General features: G+C 36.4%; 1 protein-coding gene across 3 annotated transcripts in view; it reads left to right on the forward strand.

Moving 5' to 3' along the window:
* GPHN (gephyrin) overlaps positions 1–12,224 on the forward strand; it is a 414,574-nt gene that overhangs the window by 343,901 nt on the left and 58,449 nt on the right. For all 3 annotated transcript variants that reach the window (XM_006090985.3, XM_006090983.3, XM_023755821.1), the window contains one exon: positions 2,165–2,302. In XM_006090985.3, the coding sequence (XP_006091047.1) occupies positions 2,165–2,302 (138 nt within the window). The remainder of the gene's footprint in view (positions 1–2,164; positions 2,303–12,224) is intronic.

Below are 12,224 nucleotides of genomic sequence, written 5' to 3' on the forward strand. Positions count from 1 at the left end.
CAACTGCCGCGGAGGTGGCGGAAGAGGCTCCCGCCTCCGCCGCTGCACTCGCCAGCCGTGAGCCCAGCTTCTGGCTGAGCTGCACTCCCCCTGTGGGAGCACACTGACCACCAGGGGGAAGCTCCTGCATTGAGCTTCTGCCCCCTGGTGGTCAGTGTACGTCATAGCGAGTGGTTGAGCAACCTTAGCTTATCATTAGCATATTACACTTTGATTGGTTGAATGGCCAACTGGACGACCGGACACTTAGTATATTAGGCTTTTATTATATAGGATAGGATGTTTAACAAAGACCCTCTGATGAGGTGATATTTTAGCAAAGACCTGAAAGAAATGAAGAATTGATGGAGTCATATCTGGGGAAGAAAGGTCCAAGTTAAAAAACAACAACAACAGCAAATACAAAGACCCTGAAAAGAGATGCATTTGGCATGCTCAAGGACAAACAAGAAACCAATATAGATAGAGCACAGAGAACAAGGGGGGAAATGATAAGTGAGCACAGTTGGGACCATAATATGTTGGGCTTTGTAAGCCTTAGCAAAACTTTTACTCTTAGTGAAATGGAAAGTCATTGGAGGGTGTGAGCAGAGATTAGCACAATCTAATTTACAATTTAAAAGGATTACTATAATTACTTTGTGTAGGATAAATTGTAGTGGACAAGGATAGAAACAGGGAGACCAGTTAGGAGGCTATTCAGTTTCCCAGAAAATAAGTGATAGTTTCAGCCATTCTGGCAGTAGTAGAGATGGTGAGTAATGATCAGATCCTAGAGGTATTTCAAAGGTAGTTTAGATATGGTTCTGACAAAAAGAGAAAAATCAAGGATGTCTCCAACGTTTTAGATTAATAACTGGAAGAACAGAGTTGCTATTTTCTGAGGACAGGAATTGTTTGGGTAGGCTAGGAGGGTGGGAAATCAAGAGTTTGATTTGGACAGGTTAGGCTTGAAATGCCTGTTACATATCCAAATGCATGTTGGATGATTTATGTTAGGAAATATATATATATTCTTATCCACTGCTATTTGCATGGCCTACAAACCTAGAATCACCAGTAGAGGTTGGAATTAGAGATATAAAATTAGGAATTTTAGTGAATGGGTGATATTAATTTCATGGGACTAGATGAGGTTATATAGGGGGTAGCTAAGTAATAACCTTTTTCTATGACTTTTCAGAAGAAAGAAAATTTTCTATGAAATCCTAGATAAGATCAAGTTTGGGTATTGCATTTTACTAACTAGCACATTAAATGTTCAAAGTTTAGTGTAGTGATTAAGCACGTGGACTCTGAAGCCAGGCTACGTAGGCTTGAATTGTGACTCTTCTATGATTTGGACCAAAACATATAATCTCTCTGCACCTCTCTTTCCTTATCTGTAAATAAGGATAATAATGATGCCTTCCTATAAGGTTCTTGTGATGAGTAAGTTAAATTAGACCAGTGCCACGGCACATAGTAACATGCACAAAAGATTAGGCAGCCCAGCTGGTGTGGTACAGTGGTTGAACATCGACCTATGAACCAGGAGATCGTGGTTCTATTCCCGGTCAGGGCACATGCCCAGGCTGAAGGTTCAATCCCCAGTGTGGGGCATGTAGGAGGCAGCCAGTCAATGATTCTGATCATTGATGTTTCTATCTCTCCCTCTCCCTTCTTCTCTGAAATCAATAAAAATATTTTTTAAAAAGAATTAGGCAAATGGGGGGGGGGGGGAAGGAAACATATGTACTACTATTTGTAATACTTTAAACAATAAAAAAATAAAAAAGAAATTTAAGAATTAAATAGTATGGTGAAAGCCAAGGGAGGGGGAGTGGGGGTGGGTATATGTGGGAAAAGGAGGATAAAAAGGGGATACCTGCAATAATGTCAATATTAAAAGTTTTTAATTAAAAAAAGACATTTAAGAAAAAAAACAAAAAGAATTAGGCAATATTATCTTTAAAGTTCACCATGTTTTGACACATGAGGTAATGTTGTTAACTTGATGTAATGTTCCACCAAAGAAGGCTATATTTTGGCAAGAGAAAATTTCTCACCTGTATTCTTCATTTGGGTATATAAGAAACTGAGGGTTGTTGATATTTATGAGTCAGTCCCACTTTTTAATCAGTGTTTCAGCATCATATTCTTAGTTAATTATCTTCCTGTTTAGGTCACAGTGCTGTTGATATCACCAAGGTGGCTAGAAGACACCGCATGTCTCCTTTTCCTCTAACATCTATGGACAAAGCCTTCATCACAGTCCTGGAGATGACTCCGGTGCTTGGGACAGAAATCATCAACTACCGAGGTACTGTAATATTTGTCCATTGCCTTTCACTTTTCTCCAAGTAAGATTCATAGACCATTAATAAACAGTTTCCTGAAAGAAAAGGTTATTAATTATTATCACAGTTATTATCATTATTCTTTTTACTTCTTATTTCTACTCAACTCTACGATCAGCCTTAATGGTATATAGAGTAAAACATCCATAAAGCTTCCTTTTTCATAAAAATAAAAAAAAATGAATAAAGTAGCAGTGTTTCTCCTGTTCATCAAAATACTAATACTATAAGCCAAAAATAGGGCTGTTAGCACTGAGTGAGGAAAATAGTTAACTCTGAGTCTTCCTGATGTCCTTTCTGTTAGAAATGGAAGATAACTAAAGTATCTTGTAATCATGTTTTCCTTTGTGGAAAATAACTTTTTAAATGTAAAAACTACATTAAATGATCAATGGATCACTGAACAACCAGTCTGATCTCAGTTTTTGTGCTTCGTCTATCTTCTTATTCTCTGCCCTTTAGTTCAGTAGCACATTGAGACCAGTTTGTGGAAGGACAATGGAAAGGTGGTGTCCCCAGTGTTTTCACTTTTTAATCAACCCCCTTCTTAAAAATTCAGCATGAAAGTTATATTTAGTGCATTCTCAATAAAATATAGTTTCTTAGTTATTTTTGTTATGCAGATAAAAACAACACAATAGGATTGATTTTTAAAAATACTTTATTCATAGATCATAAAATATTCTAACTTCAGTGAACATTAGAGAGTATCTATACAAACACCCTAATTTTTCTGCAAGGCAATTCAGACTCAGAACAGCTAAAAAGGAATAAGACTAAGGCTCAAGATTCCATTCTTTTTACTACATGACAGAGCTCAGCTAGAGTGGCTTGGTGGTTGAGCATCAACTTATGAACTAGGAGGTCACGGCTAGATTACCAGTGAGGGCATATGCCTAGGATGTGGGCTCAATCCCCAGTGGGGGGCGTGCAAGAGGCACCCGATCAATGATTCTCTTTCATCATTGATGTTTCTATCTCTCCCTCTCTCTTCCTTTCTGAAATCAATAAAAATATTTATTTTTTAAAATAACGATAGATAACCAAACAAATTATGTTAAAATTAAAAGGCCTAATACTAGTGAAATTTAAATGCCAGATTCTAGCTCTGTTCACGGATGGTACTTAGACAAAAATTGTTTTTATATAATTCACCCTAATCCTATATCTCTGACTTGCATTCTTTTAAATATGTATATCAGTAGGCTTAAACTTTTGATTTATTATTAATCCTCATTAAAGGATCTAAAGATTAGAAGCTCACTAGAGTGAGGAATTAGTTAGGAATTAACTAAGTGTTTTCAAAATCAATTTTAATGAAATAGGTTTTTGCTATTATTAAATGTAGAATATTCAGATATTTTTATATCCATCAACAGCAAGACATATTCAGAAAATATAAATGTAAACTTAAGTTGGAAAAAATTTTAAGTAAATACTTTACCTATTAGAAACATAAATTAACCATCTCTGGCCTTGGAATTTCACGGGAGTTTTCCCTAACAGCAGTTTTTAGAAAAATCTCAGAGTATGCCAAGTCATTTAAGCAGAAATTTTAGTCCTTTTAAGGAAGGAAAAAAAAAACCAACAGAATTGAAAGTGGCCATTTATAAGTTTCTTCTAGGGGAATAAACAAACCAAAAAAAGCTGTCAGATGGATTCTCTTTTTTCTTCATGTGCTTGTTTCTCCTTCATTTGTTCATCAAATCAGTTGTCACTTATAAGTTAGCAAACTCTTCATGGATGGTTAAATTTCTTGTCAAGTGCTTCCACCCATGAAGATGAAGTGTGCATTCAACCTTTGAGTTGGATCAAACTCAATTTTTCATGCAAGAGAGTATTATAATTAAACCTCCTAGGGCCTAAGCTTTAAGTAGGTGTTTAAAAAACATCATCATATATAGAAACATAATTCATTTTGTTCAATAAATATATATTAAGCATCTACCAAATGATAGGTACTATGTTAAGTCCTGGATAGACAAAGGTGAATAAAACACTTCTGCCCCATGGATCTCACGTATAGTGCAGAAGAGACAGGGAAACAATGAGATAATTGTCTCCTTTATTGGCTTTTTTGTAGGCTTGCCTGCCTTTGTCCATTCTTTGAATATAAGCTTTCTTTAGCATTTGCGTTTTTGGTCCTTTTCACATCTTGCACATGCACTTCAAATAACCTCATGCATGCCAATGATTTCAAATGCTACCTATTAAATGATTTCTAAATCCATATCACTTGCCCAGACCTTGCCTGAGCTCTAGACTTATACACCAAATGTATATATGCTGCTAGTAAATATTTAAATATGTTTCTATCATTTTAGAGAGAGAGAAAGGGAGAGGGATAGAGAAATAGAAACATCAGTGAGAGAGAAACATCTATCAGCCACCTCCTGCACACCCCACACTTGAGATCGAACTGAAACCCAGGCATTTGCCCTGACCAGGAATCAAACCGTGACCTCTTGGTTCATGGGACGACGCTCAACACTGAGCCACACTGGCAGGGCTTGCTACTAGTAAATTTAACATGGCCAAAACTAAACTTATATTCTTTACCTCCACAATACTTGCTGTTTCTACGTCCTCTTGAATCCATCCCTTGTTTTCTATTCCTAAAGCTATAATTTTGATTTAGGTCTTTATTATTAACTCCATGGATTATTGTCTAATAGAATATTAAAAATTATCCTTCCAAAGCAAGTGCCTAGATGTCCATGTATGTATTGTTTGTTTATTTGTTTTCATCTGGTTTGGCTATAAATGCATTTCTACTATTTTCAGCTTCTACTTGCAAACAAGGCCTTTAAGGAACAAGTGCTCCATTGATTATAAATATCTTCCTTTGGTTTCTTGTGAGAGGCATACCTGGTATAACAACAGGGGATAATATATGTAAGACTGCCACTTCTGATTCGTTTTCTTTGCTTATGAAATGCTTTGCATGAATAAATTACAGCTTCACATTTGGTACTGTACTAGCTACTGTAAAGCAGATTAAAATATTCTGGCACCATTCGCTGTAATTCCCAGTCTCTTTTAGTTAACAATGGAAAAACTATGAGCTTTCAATAGAAAGGGTTATGTTTTCTTAGGATATTATTTTAGATCATTAGCTCTAGGCTTTCTTATTCAAGATTAAATGATCGAAGACTTTAGCATCTCTAACCTTGGATCTTTGTTTTTCCACAAAAGACTTAAGTAATTCGAGTCAAGGAAACCTTAAGCTTTGATGTTGGAACTCATTTGGAAGCAGTGGTCTCTTTTAGAATACTGACCACAGCAGAGGTATTTCACCCTGTCTCTGACTTACAGTTAGATAATTGCCTGAAGGTAGGCAGAAATTACTGCCTCTAGAAGAAATTCAGAAGCTCTTGATTTCAAACAGTAGGAGGTCCTCACCAAAATGGTTCACAGCTCATGCTAGGAATTCATTAATTCCTCTTGAGGATTCAGGGGCTGTCAGAAAATGATGAAAAGGCAAGTGAGGTATACCAGCAGGAACTTGCCATCAAATATACTCTTTATCTTGCTTCACTTTTAACTAGCTGAGAGACCTTGGGCAAGCTACATAACCCTTCTGAGTCTTATTTCTCTCATACATAAAAATAGGAATAATATCTACCCAATAAGATCATTGTGAGATATTATTAAAGGAAATAATATATGTAAATCATCTAGTTTGCACTAAGCTGCCATATTTCAAATTTAGTAAATGATTGATTCCCTTCCCTTCTCCATGTGGGGATTCTGAGATCATAGCCCCGAGATAAGCACCTATAAATTACAGTGTCAACGCTAGATCCCTTGGCTCAGCTCCATTTGTTGATCCACATGAACTATCTCTGGATCCCTATGCATTTTGTTGTAGTCAAATTTACATTACCTACTAGGTCATTCAGGCATGTGCTCCCTATCCCATTAGGAAATGTAACCTAAACAGCAGTTTTTACAGTTTTTGAGCTTATTTCTGATTGAGCTTTACAAAATTGAAGCAGAGAATTTGGGTAGTTATTCAAATGTTTCAAGTGAAAGCATATGTTTTTATTATCTAAACTAGAGGCCCATTGCACGAAGATTCGCATAATAGGCCTTCCTTCCCCTGGCTGCCGGCACCGGTTTTCCTCCGGCACCCGGGACCCAGGCCTTTGGTCCGACCGCAGCAGAGAAGCCGAGCCTCTAGGCCCACCCCACCTCCCCGGGTTCCCAGCAACCCAGGCCCCCAGCCCCTCCTTGAGCAGCGGCCAGGGCCAGCTGGAAGCCTGGGTCGCCCCTGACCCATGCTCCCAGCCACTCCTTCAGCGGCGGCCAGGGCGGGCAGGAAGCTTGGCTTCCTCCATCGCCAGAGGCAACCCAAGCCTCCAGCTCCATGGCCGCCGCCATCTTTATTGGGTTAATTTGCATACTCGCCCTGATTGGCTGGTGGGCGTAGCAGAGGGATGGTCAATTTGCATGTTTCCCTTTTATTAGTGTGGATTACTGGCTCCAGCCTAGTAAAGTTTCACCTAGGATGATCCCATTTGCTTGCAAATACCTCCTGGGGTATTGGTCTGGGCTAGCATTTGCTGTAGATTTTTCAATGTGACTGCTTGAACTCATTCATACTTCCCTTCAGGTAGTCTCATCTCTTTAGACTCTTTAATCCATAAACTTTATTATGCCTCTAAAATATGCACATCTCATTATATCCTTTTATTTATATCATTTCCTGTATACTTCTTCCTGCATTCCTCAAATATGAACAATTAAATCCCTCTATGTATTCATGGTATGTGTGTATGTGTGTTTGTATGTGTGTGTGTATGTAATTATAACCTCTAGGCAATTATGCTGCTCTTAATGTCCAAGATTGTGATTATAATACCAATCTGTTCTCTGTATATGTGCTTTCAGGTGCTTTTCCCCCAGTATGGCAATTACCACATGTGTGCTGTTATCACAGTACTCAATAAGCCCTCTTGTGTGGGGGAGTCATTTCTATAGTTATATAATTGAGTAAAATTAACTCACATAGGAATCAGACCTGTAACATTGGCTAATTATCCCATGTGGCAACCAGGTAGACTAATCTTCCTATTTCATACTTCCTTCTCTGTATAACATTAAATGTCTCCTTATATGTATTCTCTCTCTTTAAAAATAAAGCTTATTATAAGTATATCTCACTTGAAATAATTTTGATAAAACAATCTATATTAATTTTTTTAAAGTAAGGAGGAAGTAATTTTCAGTATATCAGGTTAAAACAAAGTATAATTTTTAAATATGATTCTTAGTGACTCTTAATTTTCCATTCTTTTGGGGTACTTTTTCACATTTTAAATATACATTTTATTTAGCATAGTTTACTTGGCAATCCTTTTATTCAGTATCTATTTTGAGGTACCATCATCTCTATTAGCAGTATTAGCTTAGGATTCAGAATATAAGCAATGGGGAAAATGTTTTAGTTAAAATAAAATGAAAATAGAAAATTTTCCCAAGGAATAGCATCAAAATACCTTATTCTTGCAGTGATCAAAGAAGGATTTCAGATTTTTAGAAATTCCTGTCTATTCTTAATTATATTGGTAGAACTATGAAAATTTATGTAAATATACAAGATTTTCCAAACTACAGGGAAGAAAATTAGTAAAAATGAAAAGAGACAAATTTCAGTGGCAGTAAAGGATTTGCCAGTACCACCAGCAAGAGAATTACCAGGAATGGAAACTGGGCAATAGCTTTTTTTAAATTGATTTTATTGATTAATTTTCCCATTAGAGCATCCAGTGCTACAGTAATTACCTCTTTGACTATTTTTTTAAGTAAAGACTTTGCAATTCCTGGCAGGCTATTAACTCACCCCATACCATGGAGTATGTGGCAGGGAAACTCAAATCTTCCATTTAATTATGAGACAAAAGCATATGAGCAAAATTAGAGACACAAGGATTCTTTTATAATCAGCAACAATCTTTGTAATGTGTCCAAATGTATATAAGAATGGAATAAATTTGCAACAATTTTTAAAACTTTAACTCCATTTTCCAGGAACAAAATATATTTAATTGGTTAAAAATATTATTTTCTCTGTCTATAAACTCCTTTTCTACAGAATCCCAATGTCCTTGGTTAACTTGCTAAATAAATAAATAAATAAATAAATAAATTTTTAAAATCAACTATTAACATCTTGTCTTATCATTTGTAAATGACATTGAGTGATTCAGTGATACTATTGCAGCCTTGAAACTATAATGCTTTACTAATTTCCTTATTTTGATTTAAGCAATATGAAAGTAAGTTACCAGGATTACTTCAAGGTCAATATTGTAATTGTTACATTTAATATTTACTTCTTCTTGCATCTCATCTAGGAGCTTTATTTCATCATCTGTTTTTTCTTTTTATAAAATACTTATTACATACCTTTTTTAAATAGTCATAGTAATATGCTAATACAGGACAATTAATGTTGAAAGTTAGGAATTATTTTTAGGATACTAGAACATGTGTTTAAAATTATAGAAATTATAATAAGAAAATATTTTTCCCTGTGGAGTATATTGTAGTTTATAGGACAGTGATTGAGAAACTACCATTAAAGAAGAGTTTATTTAAATTATTCAAACTACAGAAAGAGCATTTTGTTTGTTTCTACCAAATCCTGACCAACAAATCCATCCCTTTCACCTAAGTGCTATCTATTTATCAGTGACACCCTATTCATGTGACCTTGATGTGGAAAGGTTTCCATCATTAAGTACCACAAGGAGTGATCATTTACTTTCATTTGAAATATTTTCTGTGACCTCAGGTTTAGGTATTTTTTTAAAATAATGTTTTCCCAAAAATATATATCTTTCATTTTAATTAAGGTAAATGCTTTTTACAGTTATGCACTTATTACTTTTAAAGCTTAATATTTTATATACTAGAGGCCCATTGCATGAAATTCGTGCACTCAGGGGGTGGGGGGAGTCCCTCAAATTGGCCTGCACCCTCTCGCAGTCCGGGAGCCCTTGGGGAATGTCCAACTGATGGTGTAGGCCTGCTCCCTGGGAGTGGGCCTAAGCCGGCAGTTGGACATCTTTAGCGTTGCCACCGCCACTGCGCTCACCAGCCGTGAACACGGCTTCTGGCTGAGCAGCGCTCCCGCTGTGGGAACGCACTGACCACCAGGGGATAGCTCCTGAGTGTCTGCCCCCTGGTGGTCAGTGCACATCATAGCCACCAGTCATTCCACGGTTTGGTCAATTTGCATATTAGCCTTTTATTATGTAGGATATAAATGAATATATAACACAGATATAAGTTGTAGTACTCAAGAATAAAATTTATATCATGAAACCACAATACAGCCTAAGAACTAATTCATTACCAATTCCATTGCATCTTTTTGTATTTCTAAATCATCTTAATTATTTCTAATAATCATAACATTTGTATTTATCCAAATTCTGTAACTTTGCACAAAGCTTATTTTTATTTTATGATGTAAAACTGTAATGCCTGCCCTCACTCATTACATTGGCAGGTAATGAGCATCCCTAGATGGAAAAATACAAATGCACAATGCAATACCTCTTTGAACAAGCTACGTGTTTTAAAAGCTTAGGCATTTTTTTGTACTATTCCATAAACATGACTTCTGGAATAACTAGAGATTAATTAATGTACTTGTTTTTACCCAAAAGATATTCACCCCTAAATCATTTAATCTTTCTCAGTTTACAAAATTATGAAGCCTATAATAATACATAAGTTAGATTTATAATGTACCAATGTTGTCTAGTCTTTCAAATTCACAGTCAAAATATGGGAATAAATTATATTATACTAGAGGCCCAGTGCACAAAATTCGTGCAGGGGGAGCCCCTCAGTCCGGCCTGCACCCTCTCAAATCCGGGACCCCTCGGGGGATGTCTGACTGCTGGTTTAGGCCCGATCCCTGTAAGATGGAGCCTAAACTGGCAGTTGGACATCCCTCTCACAATCTGGGACGACTGGCTCCTAACTGCTCACCTGCCTGACTGCCTGCCTGATCTCCCCTAACCATTCTACTTGCCTGCCTGATCACCCCTAACTGCCTCTGCTTGCCAGCCTGGTCACCCCCTAACTGTCCGGAAGGAAGTTGGACGTCCAGAAGATGTCCAGTCAACCTGGTCTAATTAGCATATTACCCTTTTATTAGTATAGATTGGGATAGGCTCACCATATTAAATGTTTAGTGTCTCTTAAATAATCATGAAGCTTTCTATAAGTATATTATATTTCGCAATAAAACTTTTTTTTGTTAATGTTGTAATGACCCAATTCTGAACCTGTTTCACCTTCCTCTTAATCTTTGGACTTAACTAATATTGTTCCTACCAATGGTCATTTGGCCAGAGTAAGTATATGTATCAAGTCTGCCTTCTCAACTATTTTTGTAAGCATAACGGATAGCTGTTAAGTCAAAAAGATCCTTCAGTAGCCTCTCACATAGATTGGATGTGATGGTGGTTTTTAAATGTTTTATATATAGTATATAAAACTGAGTTATATTCATGTTTTATATTAGGAAATCTTGAATGGTATCTTTCTTTTCAAACTTATGTTATCTACCACACTCTTCCTGCATTCCTGAAATATAAACTGATAGTATTCTGGTTAGCCAAAGTGAGGACAAGGAATCAATTTCCTGGAGCACTGAACTCAATTTTCCCTTGACTTCCTCCAAAGCCTTCTTAGAAATAACTACACAGGGAACTTTACAACTGTGGAATCATTCTGATAAGTGACCTTGAGAAATTAACATGCTTTTCCCTCTTACATACAAAAGTCACTCAGTTCTCCTGACTTCCTAATTTAGATAGCAAGAAGAAACTATTATCTGAGTCAGAATAAATGCCCAACCAACAAATATTTGCATTTACCTCTTAGAGAATACATTTGTATTTAATGGTTACAAAGCATGCTCAACTTTATAAATAGCTCTCTATCTTGATTTTCCTTGTATATGTGTCCATTGTCAGCCATTTGAATTTCTAAAGACTCTTTCTGAAGATATTTTTTGGGCCAGTCATCCCATTATAAAAAAGCTAACACTCTTGCTGACAACATAAAAGGCAACCAACCACCTTTTAACCAAGCACTCTGCCACTGTCTTCTTGCAGCACAAGTAAGCATACAACACAAAATGGTATAAATCATCAGCCCGTCTTTTCCACTCCTTCCTTCTTATCACCTTCTTCAGAACACTTAATTTTATATACGGATCAGGATTCCCAGTAATGCATAGACCTGCCTTTAAGATTTCTGACCCCCACAGAATCTAGAAATATGCATATTTATTTTCATCTTCAACAAACTGAAGACATCCTTTATTATACAGAACTTAGAGAGTAAGTTTGAGGGAGAAAGTAGAACACAATGAACGTTTTCTCCTCAGACTCTGAAAGTAGGGCCATCGCTTCTTGGCACACAAACTAACTTTCTACAACTGAAAGGCTCACTTCTGACTGTGAAGAGCTACAAATTCCCACCACCAACTCTTCCTAAGAGAACATATTAGTTGTATTAATTATATATTGGGGAAATCATATTTTGCTTATTTTAAGTAGGGCTCTATTGGAATAGAGCAACTGAGTAAAAGGAATTTTGCTTATGTTTTCCTGAAATTATATCTTTTAGTAAAACTTTTGGCTCCCACAGCTTCAACTGCTCACTGTTGTTTCTCTACTAAATGTGAAACCTAAAATAGTCATAATATCTAGTTGAGAAGTTACTGCTGCCTGGTTCCCATTCAAGTTTGAAGAAGTCTGAGGTTCCCTTTTTCAAAACACATGCCCAAAGTTTATTCAACACAATCCTTGGGCTCCACCTATGGGTAAAGAAAAGGGATGCTCTAACATCTATGTA

This window comes from Myotis lucifugus, unplaced genomic scaffold, assembly GCF_000147115.1.
Source record: "Myotis lucifugus unplaced genomic scaffold, Myoluc2.0 scaffold_85, whole genome shotgun sequence".
Lineage (NCBI taxonomy): Eukaryota > Metazoa > Chordata > Mammalia > Chiroptera > Vespertilionidae > Myotis > Myotis lucifugus.